At 49.6% G+C, this 15,000-nt stretch overlaps 1 protein-coding gene across 1 annotated transcript in view; it reads right to left on the reverse strand.

Moving 5' to 3' along the window:
• The window catches only part of SCNN1B (sodium channel epithelial 1 subunit beta), a 67,812-nt gene that overhangs the window by 11,491 nt on the left and 41,321 nt on the right, over positions 1-15,000 (reverse strand). The window contains exons 2-4 of the mRNA XM_053557651.1: positions 13,419-13,737; positions 10,652-10,913; positions 7,741-7,931 (exon numbers count right to left, since the gene is read on the reverse strand). Coding sequence (XP_053413626.1) covers positions 7,741-7,931; positions 10,652-10,913; positions 13,419-13,729 — 764 coding nt within the window. The 5' untranslated portion in view covers positions 13,730-13,737. The remainder of the gene's footprint in view (positions 1-7,740; positions 7,932-10,651; positions 10,914-13,418; positions 13,738-15,000) is intronic.

Below are 15,000 nucleotides of genomic sequence, written 5' to 3' on the forward strand. Positions count from 1 at the left end.
AGTAGCTAGGACTATAGGCATGTGCCGCCACGTCTGGCAATTTTTTTCTTTTTCTTTTTGTAGAGATGAGAACTTACTATATCGCCCAGGCTGGTCTTGAGTTCCTAGCCTCAAATAATCCTTCCATCTCAGCCTCCCAAAGCGCTGGGATTATAGGCATGTGCCTGGTCATATGAACTCTTAAAAATAATACTATAGCCATGTTTAAAATAGTTAACAAAATTCCTTGCTAGAGTATCAGTAAATATTCAGTTTAAATTTCTGGTTGTCTCATAAATACCAATTCTATTTTTTACAATGTAATGTATTTATTTAAATTGAGATTCAAATAATTTTCACATATAATTGGTTGGTAAGCCTTTTCTTTTAATATGGCTACCTCCAACTTTTTTAAAAAATGTAATATAGCTGTTACAAGAGATCTGATTTGAACCAGCTAATCACTGGAATGGAATGATACAATCAGAACAACATCATTTTGCAACCCTTGATGAATTCAGGGCTTTGGGCAATGAATATCAGTGGTGCCTAATGGTGTATCCCCCGATGGAAGAGCACAGGCCACTGAGGCAGTGACCTTGCCCTTCAATCAGACCTGAATAGGATGGAATATTCTATCTCTAATTACTGTTAGGAAAGACTGGCAACAAGGAACATGTTAAACGACACCACAAAGGCAGAGCGGGGTGGCTCATGCCTATAATTAAGTCTAGCACTTTGGGAGGCCAAGACGTGAAGATGGTTTAAGGCCAGGAGTCCAAGAACAGCCTGAGCAACATTACAAAACCCCAACTCTTAAAAAAAAAAAAAGACACCGCAGAAAGTTAGTTGGAAAAGCCAGACTGGTAACATGACAGGATGAATAACCCAGTGTCTTGAATGAATAAATTGTGAGAGAGAGAATGGGGGGCAACCTATAGATTAAAAAAAAACACTTAAATTTGGGTTAAAAAACTTAGATTTGGGTTAAAAGGCCAGGTGCAGTGGCTCATGCCTGTAATCCTAGCACTCTGGGAGGCTGAGACGGACGGATTGCTTGAGCTCAGGAGTTCAACACCAACCTGAGCAAGAGCAAGACCCTGTCTCCAAAAATACCCAGGCAGTGTGGTGGGCACCTGTAGACCCAGCTACTTGGGAGGCTGAGATAAGAGGATCATTTGAGCCCAGGAGTCTGAGGTTGCTGTGAAATATGACACCATGGTAATCTACTCAGGGCAACAAAGTGAAACTCTGTCTTAAAAAAAAAAAAAAAAGATTTGGGTTAAAATCACAATGGATGAACTTAAATTGAAGCCTGCCCTGACTCAAACAACAAAAAGCCATGATATTTATGAATGTGAATATGACTGGAGAGTTGATATTAAGGAATTATTGCAAATTTTTTTCAAGTGAGATAATGATATTGTGGTTACGTTAAAAAACAGTCTTTATCTTTTGTAGACACATTCTGAACAATTCACAGATGGAAGTGTGCTATCTGGGATTTGCTATTGGAAGTGAGGAGAAGTGAGTCACGGTTGCTGGTTCCGGCAGGGAGTCCATGTGAGTTCATCAAACTCTGTGCTGTCTATGTGCATGTTCTCAAGTCTCCATGATAAACAGCTTTTAAAATAACTTTCTGGCCAGGCAGGGGGGCAGGCACCCATAATCCCAGCTACTCAGAAGGCTTAGATGCTCAGGTGTGCTTGAGCTCAGAAGTTTGAGACTAGCCTGAGCAACGCAATGAGATCCCATCTCAAAAAAAGCACAAAAACTTTTTAATGTTTCTATATTGTTCTTTCTTATCTATTAAAAAGAGGAAGAAATAGGAGTAAGTGCACCCAATGATACAAAAAAAAAATCAACTGACGTACAGTTTTGTCTTTTAAGCCTTATGCACACGTTAAACATTTACTCAGCAACTTTTATGGGCCAGGCCCATGCTGAATATTTCTGTGTGCATTATCTCATTTAACCTCCTAAATAACCCCATGAGGTCAGGTGTTATTTTCCCCTATTTTCAGATAAGGACTTGCAGAATGAGGTGAGTCTAGGGCAGCCTGTGAAACTGGATACGGGAGCTGACCCCGGCTCAGCCACTATCTGACAGATTTGAGCGGCTTACTCAGCCTCTGAGCTTTAGTTTCCTCAACGGTGAAGGGGAGGCAGGAAGAAACCACATTTCTTCACGCAGCAATTACTGAGGTGGGCATTGAGTTAGGGACATAACAAGAGCAAGACAGGGCTGCCCTTCACAGCTTCCAGCGTGGCGGAGGACAGGGAGTGCAGTCTTATTAGTTCTCTCCTTCTAGAACCTGACTCTGCCTGTCTGCCTGTCTCTACCTCTGAGACTCCCACCCTGGCCCCAGCTGCCGGCATCTCATGCCTGGATTCACCTTCAGGAGCCTCTGCTTCCACTCTTCTCCCTGGCAACCTTCCTCCTGCGCTGAGGTCAGGGGCAGGCAATGGCACACCCCTGCTTGGACCCCTCCCACAGGCTCCTCATGGAAAACAGAATAAAATGCAGACTCCCCGCACTGGCCTTCTAGCCTTTGCTCACTACATTCCAGTGATACTCCAGATATTTCCAAACTCAAGGGCATAGCACCTGCTGTCCCTTGCACCTAGAATATTCTATAACCAGCTCTTCAAATAACTGGCTCCTCCTCACCCTTGCATCTGCTCTGAGACCTCCATGAGCCCCTATGCAAAGCGATAGACTTACTATTGGATAACAGTGCTTTAACTATTACTAAGAGTCATAGATTTCCCTGCCAGGTATTCCGTATCATTTCCACCAGTTTATTCCCTTTATTGCATGTGCCAGAATCTGGAATCATACTCTTGATTTGATTGCTTGCTGATAAGTCTTGCTCAGCTGCTTAGAACACAAGCCCAGTGAGGGCACGTGACCTTGTCTGTCTATAAGAAGAGCTCGGCGGTCAGGAACACAGGCTGCAGAGCCAGCCTGGCCGATGTAAGTTGGGGCTCTGTCACTTGTTAGCTGGTGAGCGTGGGGATGTTACTTCACCTCTCTGTGCCTCGCTTTCTCCATCTGTAATAGCCCCCACTCCACAGGTGTGGGTGAGATGCTTCGCATACTGGAATGCTCAAACAATGCCGGCTGCGCCTGCTCACAGCTGTGTCCCCAGAGTCTGGCACACAGTACACAGACTCTTAGTAAATATTTGTTGAATAAATCATAATATGCGATAAGGGAATCTACAGAGATAAGCAGTGAGCAGTGACACCTATTTCCCCATGGGGGGTGGGGAGTGGGTCAGGGAAGGCTTCTTGGAGGAGGTGACACCTGAGCTAAGACTTTAGGATGAGCAGGAGGGAGCTAATTCTGGAAGGTGGGGAGGGAGGAGAAAGAGCACACCGGCCAGGGGACAAGCTTCGGCAAAGGGCTAGAGGGAAGGAATAAGCTCTGGGCAGGCACTGTGGAGTCTGTACGCTCTGTGGGATCAGGGCTGTGGCCACAGGGAGAGAGCAGAGCAGGGCAAACCAGCCAGAGCCGGGAGGCACTGCTCTTGAGGGAGAGACCTCGCCCCAGGGTGCGGGAACATGGTGTTCCCAAGAGACTGTCTCAGACAGATGCAGCCCAGGAGACTGCTCAGGGTGCGGCCGGATCCCCTCCTGCCAGGGCCACACTCTGGTCTCCTGGTACGTGCCAACTATTTGCTTGTTGATCATGCTCTTTACCGAGAGAGGCTGCTCCCAGCCCGTGCACCTCTGCCTCCAGAGCTCCTGTTTGCCTCAAAAACCTCTTCTGGGACAGGGGCCAGGGCTGCAGGTGCGAGACTCCAGGAGACTAGAAGGAGAGCATCTGAGCACCCGACAGAGGTTCTGTGTGGCGGTAGGAGGTCAGGGAGTGCTTCCCGGGGAGAAAAGAGTTGGCCAATCCCCAAAGCAATAATAACAATGATGCTGCTGCTGCTTATATTAAATATATGCCCAGATCCTGGTTTCTAAATGCCATTCTCCAATTAAAAAACAAACAAACAGGGATCTTTGGAGAAAAGGCTAATTCTAGGGTGGCTGCAGCATCTTGTAGTGCAGAAAGTACAAACATATCTCCCAAAAAGCAAACAAAGATGGGGACATGTCACAGGGACACAGAAGCTAACTGAAAGAGCTCCCAGTGGCCAAAACTGGAAGAATTTGAGTGAGAGAATAAATAACATGGTATTAGATTACAACCAGATAAATAGGAGCTCACACTGTATAAATAAATGGTTGAATAAACAAACAAATGGAAGAGAGAGAAATCTTCCTTACAGAAGGATCCTGAATAACACACATTCTTCGCTCTAGGAGGGTAATGTAGGTCCTTCCCCCACCTCCCACCCCCCTTCCCAGTGTAGACTGGACTTAGTGACTCACTTTTGCAGCGCACAGCGTAGAGGGGAAAGGTGCTTGCTGTTTTACAACGAACAAGCCTGGCACGGTGTACTTGTATGTCGACCACGTGAGGAAGGTGAACATCACAGACAGTGTCATGTGGCCATGACGTGCCCCCGATACGATGGGATGAGGCACCCCCCGCCCCCGCTGTGCGGTGTGCTTCTCCCAAGCCCATAATCCCAGTCAGGAAGAACAGATAAACCCAGATTGAGGACTTTCTATAAAACGATGCCCCCAAACCATTCAGGTCATCCAAAACAAGGAAGTCTGAGAAACTGTCATGGGAACTAAGGAGACATGATAGCTAAATGCAACGGAGTCTCCTGGATGGGATCCTGGAACAGGAAAGGGTCTCTGGGAAAAGCGGATGAAATCTAAATAAAGTGTTTAGTATGCTTCATAGTCACGTGTCAAAGCTGGTTTCTTAGTTTAGACAAATGACCATAGTGATGTCAGGTGTGAACCTCAGAGGAGACTGGGGAAGGGTCTAAGGGAACTCTGCGTACTCTCTTTGTGACTTTTCTGTAAACTTAAAATTATTCCACAATTAAAAGTCTATTTTTAAAAATGCTTATAACATGCTTGTCACGTACCAGGCGCTATGCTGAGTTCTTTACATACGTTAACTCGTTTAATACACCCCCGATGGTGCTCTGGGGTTAGTTTGCTGTCCCCATTTTTCAGAAGAGGAAACTGAGGCACAGAGAGGCCAAGTAGCTCATCCTACCACATGCAGAGCTGGCACATGGTGTGAGGCTCTAAATGGGGCCCAGGTTGTCCCAGTGCCGCAGTAGCTGCTGCTTGAGCATTTACTAAACACTCTGAAGGGAGAGGATGGAGACGGGGGAGGAGAGGCCACAGCCATGAAGCCAGTAGCTGGGAGGGCAGAGAGAGGCGCGTGCCTGCAGCTGTGTCCCAGGCTGACTCAGCGGCTGGGGGAGGGAGAAAGAGCTCAGGGACAGGTGGACTGAGATTTCCGTGCCAAGGTCCCTGGGCGGTGCCTTTCACTCAGACCTGCCGAGGGCTAGAGAAGGAGGCTTGGGAGAGGTAGGCAGGGACGGAAGATGACACTGGTCATTTCTCATGTGATGACAGAGTGACGCGGGATGGCCCCACCCAGACTGCTGAGTGCCACTCACCAGCTGTGTGACCTAAGGGATGTTACTTAACCTCTCTGAGCCTCAGTTTCATCTATAAAATGGCAGGGGAGTGGGGGAAAAGTGGGCTTGTTGCCAGAGTTAAAGTAATTTTATACACATAGAGTGCTTAGAATAATGCCCTGCACACCCAAGAAGGGCCCAATAAATGTTGGTATAATTATTTAATATAATTCCTTGTCACCCAAATTAAATAATAATGAGTTTAATAATAGTCATAACTATTATTTCTTGAGCTCAGTACTATTGCCAGCTCTTTATAATATTCAAAATAACCCTGCATGGCAGTACTGTTACTTCCCCTGTTTACAAAGGAGGAGAATGGGGGCCCAGCTAGCCTAAGACACTTGTTCAACATCACACCACTTTTAAGATACAGCCAGAGTTACAGGTCAGGTGATCTGACCCCAGTCCCCAGCTTGGACTAACCTTACTGCCCAGCCCCAGCCCCAGCACAGAAGTCATGTGACCAGCAGTGGGAGTTTTGCCTGCCACCAGCCATTTTCCCTTTCCCCACTAATAGCTCCTCAGCTTTCCTCTGGGGGACCCTCAGTCCGTCTGACCCAAATGGGGCTTCCTTTGGAGGGCACCATGTTGGCCAGGGGAAGGCTGGAGTGGTTGGCTCTGTGGGAGGGCCATGTTTACACCTCTGACCCCAGGATCCGCTCAGTGGGGAAGGCCTTGATGGCAGATCCCAAGTTCCCACCTCTTGGTCCAGGGAATGTCCTTACTCAACAGGTGGGTCACAGATTTGAGATGAGTGTTCCATCTCAAAGTGTTTCAGCTGAGCGGGTAAATGTGGATTTGCTAGTGGACATCACACTAGTTCTTTGGGTAGCCCTAGCCTTTTGGCAGGTATGTTAGGGCCGTTGTGCCCTGAGCAAAGGCCTCTGGCCAGGACAGTGGGGTTGAAATACAGCTTGCATCCAGTTAGCCCGGGCGTGGCCCAAAGGCAGGCTGGGCCCCACCAGCAGGGTGCCAGCTTGTTTCACCTGTAGAGACTGTGGTCTTCTAACTTGCACAATGGGCCACTCTGTGCTGCTCTGCCCTGCTCTGCCCTGCTCAGTGGGCCTTAAACTATTCGACGTTATGTGAAAAATTCTTGCCTGTGTGTGTCTGTGCATTTTGGGGGACAGAGGGCCCATGGCTTTCAGCAGATTCTCCATAGAGAGCTAGGCTGGAGCCACAGTCCGTGGGAGGGCAAGCCTGGAAACATGTAACATACCCAAGGTGGCAGCCTCAGCAAAAAGCCCCTTTCTCCAGATACCTGAAGTGTGAGACCAGGAAGACACTAGCAAATCTTAGAAACAGGACCAGCTGCAGCCTGGGGCCAGCCCAGGTGTGTGTGCCCCGCCCCCCACCTGGAGGCGTGGCCTTAAGGCTGGAAGGGGCCCTAGGACCTCTGATGTTCTCCTGCCTGGGCCTTGTCCCCCTTCCCACGTGCAGCCTCTGGTGGTGCCACCAGAAACTGGGACCAAACTTGGTGCTTAGGCCCAGGGTTTGTTCTGTTAGGAACTGGGAGGACAAGGAGGTTGGAATCTGTGGGCCAGTTATAAGAAGCCCCAGACTTTCTGGGTTAACATGGCCCTCATCCTACCATTCTCTCGACATGAAGGGCTTTGAGGGAAAAGAATATGTACAGCGTTCACGTCCACAGCCTCATTCGGAGCGCCTGATCACTCCTCACAGTCACTCCGGGAGGAAGGTATGATGGTTGTCTTTGTTTCAGAGATGGGAACTGGGGGCAGTAGACCCTGGGCACCCGCCCAGGTGTCCTCACCCCAGCTGCAGGCCGTGGGGTGAATAGTTGGAGAAGTCAGGAGGCCCCTAATCTTCTTCCTGGGGAGCCTACAGCCAGGGGCTGATGCTGGGGCATGTACAAAGGCAGCCCCCTCCTTCAAGGAGAAGTGACTCGATGGTGTCTCATGCAATAGGGCATCACCTGAGACTACCTCCTGAGTAATCATTCCTTCCTTCCTCATCCCACCGTCCTTCTATACTTTTCCTAAGGTGATTCCCTCAGTACACTGTGAGTTCCTCAAAGCACCAGCCTACCACACAAGGACACAGAACACTGTGGTGTAGGCAGCTGGTCAGTGGCCCAAAGAGATTTGGACCCTGGCAAGCGGGGCTCCTGACCACAGCCCGTCTGCCTCTCAGGGCAGGCCCCAGTGGGTGGCCGTGGGGCATCTCTCACCGGTAGCTGCAGGGCTCTGCTGCGAACAGGCAGGCCAGGATCAGATGCTCCGAGGGGTAGCCCATCTGCACCAGCTCCCGGGTGGGCACCTGGGAGAAGATGTTGGTGGCCTGAAGAATGTACCACTCCGTCACTGCCTGGGTGGCACTGGTGAAGTTCCAGAAGGCACACTCCGTCCTGTTGAGCCTGCACTGTAGAAGCCAAGAGGAGTTCCTATGGGTGGGGGAGCTGGCAGGGCCCCCACCACTGCTCCAGGTCCCCAGAAGGGCAAGGGCAGTGATGTGTCAGCCGCCCCTCCCACTGCACCAGGCTGGTGGGCAACGTGTTGTCATCATGCTCACTTGTGCTCGGGGACTGACGCCTCAGGTGTGGCTGTGTGTTGGTTACGAGGATCCCACACAGCCACCAGCCTCAGCCCCATATGTACTGTTATGTATGGGTGAAAACACACATGCGGTTGTGTGTACAGAGGCTCACAGGGATAGACACTCCTCCTCTGACCTCTACAGGGTGACAACTACACACACATATCCATTCTGACCCCTGGGCCTGAATACCTGGATTCACACAAGTGGGCTCTGCACTTAACCCTTGAATGGCCACACACACACACACACACAAATGCGCACGTGCACGCATGCACACGGAACTCCTCTGCTCTCTCTTCTAGCCCCTTCCCCACAGTCCAGACACAGCTTCCCCAGAGAGACTGAAGGCTCAGGACACCCTACCATCTTGTCCCCTCCTGGAAGGACATGGCTGTTGTCAGCCTGGGCCTGCAGAGGGGTGCAGGGCCCCCTCCACCCACTGTGACATCCAGTTCACGACACACACACACAGGAAAGACTCTTGACTTAACCACTGGGTCACTACTGGCCTTTCCTTCTGGGATCAATAGGCAGGGTAGAGACGCTTTCCTGACATTCTTAGACAGGCTGGCGGGCCTGGGGCATGTCCTTAGCCCCCCTCCTGGAGGCCTCCTTACTTAACCCTTACTCTATTCTCAGGGCTTCACTTCTATGACCTCATTCAACTTCGCAGCACCCCTGAGAGTAGATACCATCACTATTCTCATCATCATGGAGAAACTGAGGCCCAGAGAGGTTAAGGAAAGTGTGACTGCAACAGCTCCCCCACCCCCATACACAGGCGCACACACCACTGACCCCGAGAGCAAGTGCAGCCAGCAGGGATGAGAAAATTGGCACTATTAGCCAGGTAACTGCACAAGAGAGTGCAGAGCTGGCGGAGCTGGTGCTAGACTGTGCCAGGGCTGGCACCAGCCCCAGGAGCCTCATGCCATGGCTGGTCTGTGTGGAGAAGGTGGGAGCTGTAGCCGTCATGACTCGATGAAGGCGAGGCAAGCAGCGGAGGCAGTGACACCCTGTCTGGGAAGCGTGTGCCCCTGGCCTGGGTTCCCATCCAAGGCTGATCGTGAGCATCACCAGGGAGCCTGCTGACAATACAGATTCCTGGGCCTGAGCCCAGAACTCTCCACTCTTCAGCAGTGGGATCCAGGGGTCTGCATTGTGGCTGTTCTCCCAAGGGGGTCCTGAGACACAGATAGAGGACCTTCGTCCCATGTATAGGCTCCAAGGACTGAGGGTGTCCCAGCCTCCCAGTGCAGGACAGTTACTTCTGAGCATCTGACTGCACTGCACTGCTGTGGTTTTTTACGTGGCCAATATTTATTATGTCTTTGTCTTTTGATAACAAGACTCTGTTTCTGCTTCAGGGAACCATAGTTTCCTTTGCTTATGTGGTTGGACAGAGGCTGACATCACCCCCAGCTCCAGGGCACATACCCTAAGACTGGCCAATTATGAGAGCCTATCTTGCAGCCCAGGTGGTGGCTCATGCCTACAACCTTGCACTCTGGAAGGCTGAGTGATGGCTTCAGGGGTGAGCGTGTGACCTGATAAGTCAGTGTCAAGACTTACAGGGGCTATTAGGAAAGAAGAAAACTTTCTGGAGAGATTGTTTAGCCAAGGGAATATAAGCCTGGCACTGATAGGGCCCTCCATGTGGAGACAGCCTGCCAGGGAGTGAAATCAACCAAGAGAAAAGTTGAAGAGAGAGTCTAGGTGACAGCATTTGAACACCTGGATCCAGCCATACCTGAATGCAACATCCCTCCCCACCCCCCACCAGACTTCTTAGTTATGTGAGCCAATGAACTCTCTGTTTAGCTTAAGCTAGTTTAAGCTGGGTTATTTGGATAAAAAAAAAAAAATCTTTTTGTGTGTGTGTTTTTTTTTTTTTTTGAGACAGAGTTTTACTCTGTTACCCAGGCTAGAGTGCAGTGACATCATCTTAGCTCACTGCAACCTCAAACTCTTGGGCTCAAGCTATCCTCCTGCCTCAGCCTCCCAAGTAGCTAGGACTTCAGGTGCATACCACAACACAGGGCTAATTTTGTCTATATTTTTAGTAGAGATGGGGGTCTTGCTCTTGCTCAGAGTGGTCTTGAACACCTGAGCTCAAGCAATTCACCCTCCTCAGCCTTCCAGAGTGCTAGGTTGTAGGCATGAGCCACCACCTGCTCATTCAAAAGAATCTTGACTAATATACCAGCTATTTCTGTTTTTTAAAAAGCTCTGCAATAGCCGGGCGTTGTGGCAGATGCCTGTAGTCCCAGCTACTCAGGAGGCTGAGGCAAGAGAATCGCTTAAGCCCAGGAGTTGAGGTTGCTGTGAGCTGTATGATGCCATGGCACTCTACCGAGGGCCATAAAGTGAAACTCTGTCTCTACAAAAAAAATAAATAAATAAAATAAAAAGCTCTGCAAACAAACAAAATAGGCACTGGTTTCCAACATGTCTTTCCCCCAGCAAGACTTAAATTATTAAAGAAAAGAAGCCTTCATCAGCCTCCCTGGGGAGGGCCCATTGCTTGACATGTGCTCACTTACTAATCTCATGGCCATTTTGCACCCGTGGGCATTACAGATTCTTGCTGCTTCTGACCCATTATGGTTATCTGCAAGGATGTCAAAAACGAGTGGCTGGTGGGGGTTCCGCTCATCGATGAGAACCAGAGGTGTGTGGTTCCAGATGGTGAAGTTCAGGGCCCTCGTAGCATTGGCAAGGCTGGGGTCGGGAGCCAGGATCCTCTCTAGGACAGCTTCCATCAGCTCATCCAGGTCCTTGAGCAAATGCTTGACTTTGGAATACCTGGATGGGGAGCGGCCAATCAGGTGGGTAAGAGGCAGCTGCGAGGCAGAGCAACTGGCCTCTGGGGGCTTCTTACTGAAGCGTGGCTGCCACCACATATACAAGAATGCCCATTTAAGCATCCCCCTCTCCACCCATCCACCCTGCATCCTCGTGTCCCCCCACCCACCCATTCACTCATGCGTTCATAAGTCTTTGATGAGCACCTACTATGCTCCAGGCACTGGGCAAGGCACAGATGATACAGTCGCAAACAAGACAGAAAGGGTCTCTTTCCTTATGAAATTCACATTCTGGTGAGGAGGGATCTTAACAGCACACAGTTACTGGTCACTTACTACATGCCAGGTGTTCAGTGCTTCCTACATCTTATTTTATTTCCTCATTGCCACAATTCTATTTATCGATTGGGAAACCGAGGCTCTGGGAATTGCTTACCCCACTGACGGGGGGGCAGAGCTGAGATCAGAACTGGGTTTGGTGGGCTCCAGGGGGCATGCTATTTGTGTACAGGGTTCTGATAGCTCCTCTCATGGGGGAGCAATTTTGGGAATAGGAGGTAGGTTCAGGAGGCAGATGGGATTATGAGGCTGATTCCAGGATCGTCTCTCAGCCCTTCAGGGCTCTGACCAATAAAGAAGCCACCTTGTGCGCAGAGGGAGAGAAGGATCCATAAGGGTGGCATCATACAGAAGCAGTGTTAGTACAGCCTAGGTGTCCATAGCTGCTGTCGAGCTTGGTGGGCCACTGTGTGGGCTCTGGATGCAAACCATGGCATGCCACTTAATATTGTGGCATCTTAACTTCTCTGAGGCTCTGTTCTCTCATCTAGAAGACAGGGGGATAAAAATACATTCCTCAGAGAGTTGTTGGGAGGATTCGATTAGGTTATGCTTTTAAAGCACATGGAACAGAGCCTGGACAAGAGTGTGCTGTTATTATTAAGAGTTCTCTTGAGTAGCTCCGAGGACCCATCTGAGCAGGAAGAGCCCTGTTACTAGAAAGAAGGGACTTTCTGATAACTGGAAATGGAATCGTGAGGCGTGAATTCCCTTCCAGGACTTCCTTTTAGATAAGAATGTTCTCTGTGACTTGGCCACGCTGGCCTTTCTTTTAATTCCTTGAATGCACCAAGCTCTGTCTCAGTCCAGGGCCTTTGCACATGCTGTGCGCACCACTCAGGGCACTCTCCTCACTCCAGCTCACTTCTACTCATCCCCTTGGGGTGTTTTTCCTTGATTGACCCCTGCCTCTCCTCAACCCAAACAGAGGTGGGTCTCCCCATATGTCTCTTCCTTGGATGCTTTGCCGTCAAATGGGGGGAGGGTTAACACGGCTAACAAGTAGCAGCTCTAAAGTGGATCGGGTCCGGGTTCAAATCCCACAATTGTCCGCTGTGTGTCTCTGGGGAAGTTCACTTACCTCTCTGGTCCCCCATTTCCTTGCCTATAAATTGGTGATGCCACAAAGGTGCCCACCCTTAGGGTGGTTGGGTGGATGAGAATGACATCAGTTACCCAAAGAACACTGAACACAATGGCTGCCATGTCATGAGCACTTGATGTATTTATATTTTTTTCATCACAACTATAATTAATTCTATATTTGTGGCCAGAGAATGCCCAGAGAAAAGATATGCTGTAAAATGGGCAGGGGCCCTTTTTCGTTCGCTGCCATATTTCCAGAGCCTAGAATGGTGCCTGGCACACAGGACGTGCTCAATAAACATGTTTGGAATATACAACTACTTGAGGTCCTCCCTCCCTCCCTCCTTTCCTCTGTCCCTTCCTCCATTTCTTTTTATTTTTTTATTTTTTATTTTTAATTAAATCTCCCTTTCTTTTTTAAAGTCAGGGTCTCATTCTGTCACCCGGTGGCATGATCATAGCTCACTGCAACCTCACATTCCTGGACTCAAGAGATCCTCCTCCTTCAGCCTCCCATGTAGCTGGCATGACAGGCATGTGCCACCATGCTTGGCTAATTAAAAATTTTTTTTTTTTTTAGAGATGAGAGACTTGCTAAGTTTCCCAGGTTGGCCTTGAACCCCCTGGGCTTAAGCAATCCTTCTGCCTCAGCTTCCTAAATTGCTAGGGTTACAGATGTGAGCCACTGTGCCTGGCCTTGAGGTTCTCTTTAAGCCTAGGGAGCTTATGAATTGTGAGTCTTACATGCTGCAAAAGGATGAAGGCAGGAAGGGAAAGAGGAGGGGAAAGAAAAGGAGGAGAGGAAGGAAGGAAAAGAAAGGGAGAAGAAAGAAAAAAAAAGCACATGGAACAGAGCCTGGACAGAGTGTGCTACTACTATTATTAAGAGCTCTCTTGAGTAGTTCTAAGGACCCATCCAAGCAGAGTCCTCTGGAACGAAAAGAAATAGAAAAAGAAGGGAAGAAAGAGGAGAAAGAAAAGGAAAAGGGAAGGAAGGAAAGGACAATTGGAAGGAAGGAAAAGAGGAAAAGAAAAACCAGTCTGCTGAGGGCAGCCATGAGCTCCAGGGATGACCTACTGGAAGGGGCTGGCGTTGCAGATGGTGACGGCTGGGAAGTCCATGGTCTTGAAGCCTACAGAGAGGGAGACGCTGACCTCCCAGCTGAGGTAGGTGTTGATGAAGACACTCCACTGCCAGCAGACGAGGGCAGCAAAGAGCAGGGTAATCAGGAACCACATGGCCTTCTTCTTGGGCCCCTCACAGATGATGCGCTTGGGGCCGTGGGTGTTGGTGTTGTCGCAGTACCAGACCAGCAGCTCCTTGTAGGTGTAGCCAGGGCCCTTCTGCAGCCGGTGCAGGCCCTTCAGCAAGTACTTCTTCACGTGCATTGTGGCGCCTGCAGGGAGATGCGAGGAAGCTGCATCAGATAGGACACCAGCCTTCGCTTGTGAGGACATCCCTGGTGCTGCTGGAGCCTGGACAGCACATCCCAGCCTGCCCTGTCCGTCCCTCCCTTCCTTTGTTCTTGCTATCCATCTCCATCCCCATCCATCCATCCATCCCCATCCATCCATCCATCCATCCATCCCCATCCATCCATCCATCCATCCATCCATCCCCATCCATCCCCATCCATCCATCCATCCATCCATCCATCCATCCCCATCCATCCATCCATCCATCCATCCCCATCCATCCATCCATCCATCCCCATCCATCCATCCATCCATCCATCCCCATCCATCCATCCATCCATCCATCCATCCATCCATCCCCATCCATCTCCATCCATCCATCCATCCATCCATCCATCCATCCATCCATCCATCCCCATCCATCTCCATCCATCCATCCATCCCCATCCATCCATCCATCCATCCATCCCCATCCATCTCCATCCATCCATCCATCCATCCATCCATCCATCCATCCCCATCCATCTCCATCCATCCATCCATCCATCCATCCATCCATCCATCCATCCATCCCCATCCATCCATCCATCCATCCATCCATCCATCCATCCATCCATCCCCAAGGCACTTATCAACTCCCTGCTGTATGGCTGCCAACAAATTGGTCCCTCTGGACTCAGTGATGAACAAAATGGACAAGGTTTCTTGCCGTCTGGGAATTCACAACTTAGTGGACAAGTTGCTAAAACTCTTAACTCCCCAGGTTCTCCATGTGTAAGCGTGGTCCTCGAATAGTGTTGTTTTATTCAATTGTCATGTTGGTTGGGGAAAAAAAATGTTGCTCCTAGCCAGGGTCACTGTCAGTGTGGCGTTGGCTTGTTCTTCCCATGTCTTTGTGGATTTTCCTCCAGGCACTCCAATCCCTCCCCCACCCCCATCCCAAGGATGTGCATGTTAGGTGAACTGGTGGGTCTACTTTGTCCCAGTGTGAGTGTGGAGTGTGTGAGTGTGCCCTGTGATGGAAGGTGATCTGTCCAGGCTCCAGTGTGTGCTCTGGGCTGTGGGATAGGCTGTGGCCACCATGACCCAGGACTAGAATAATTGGGTAAATAATGATCTTCCTTGTTACCATTAATCTTTCTTAAATGTATGTATGTGTATAGCTCACATTTATTTCAATGTGTAATATTAGGAGTGTTTGGGTCTTTATTTAGAAGTTTGGTTATGTATTTGAGACCAGAAAT

This window comes from Nycticebus coucang, chromosome 12, assembly GCF_027406575.1.
Source record: "Nycticebus coucang isolate mNycCou1 chromosome 12, mNycCou1.pri, whole genome shotgun sequence".
NCBI lineage: Eukaryota > Metazoa > Chordata > Mammalia > Primates > Lorisidae > Nycticebus > Nycticebus coucang.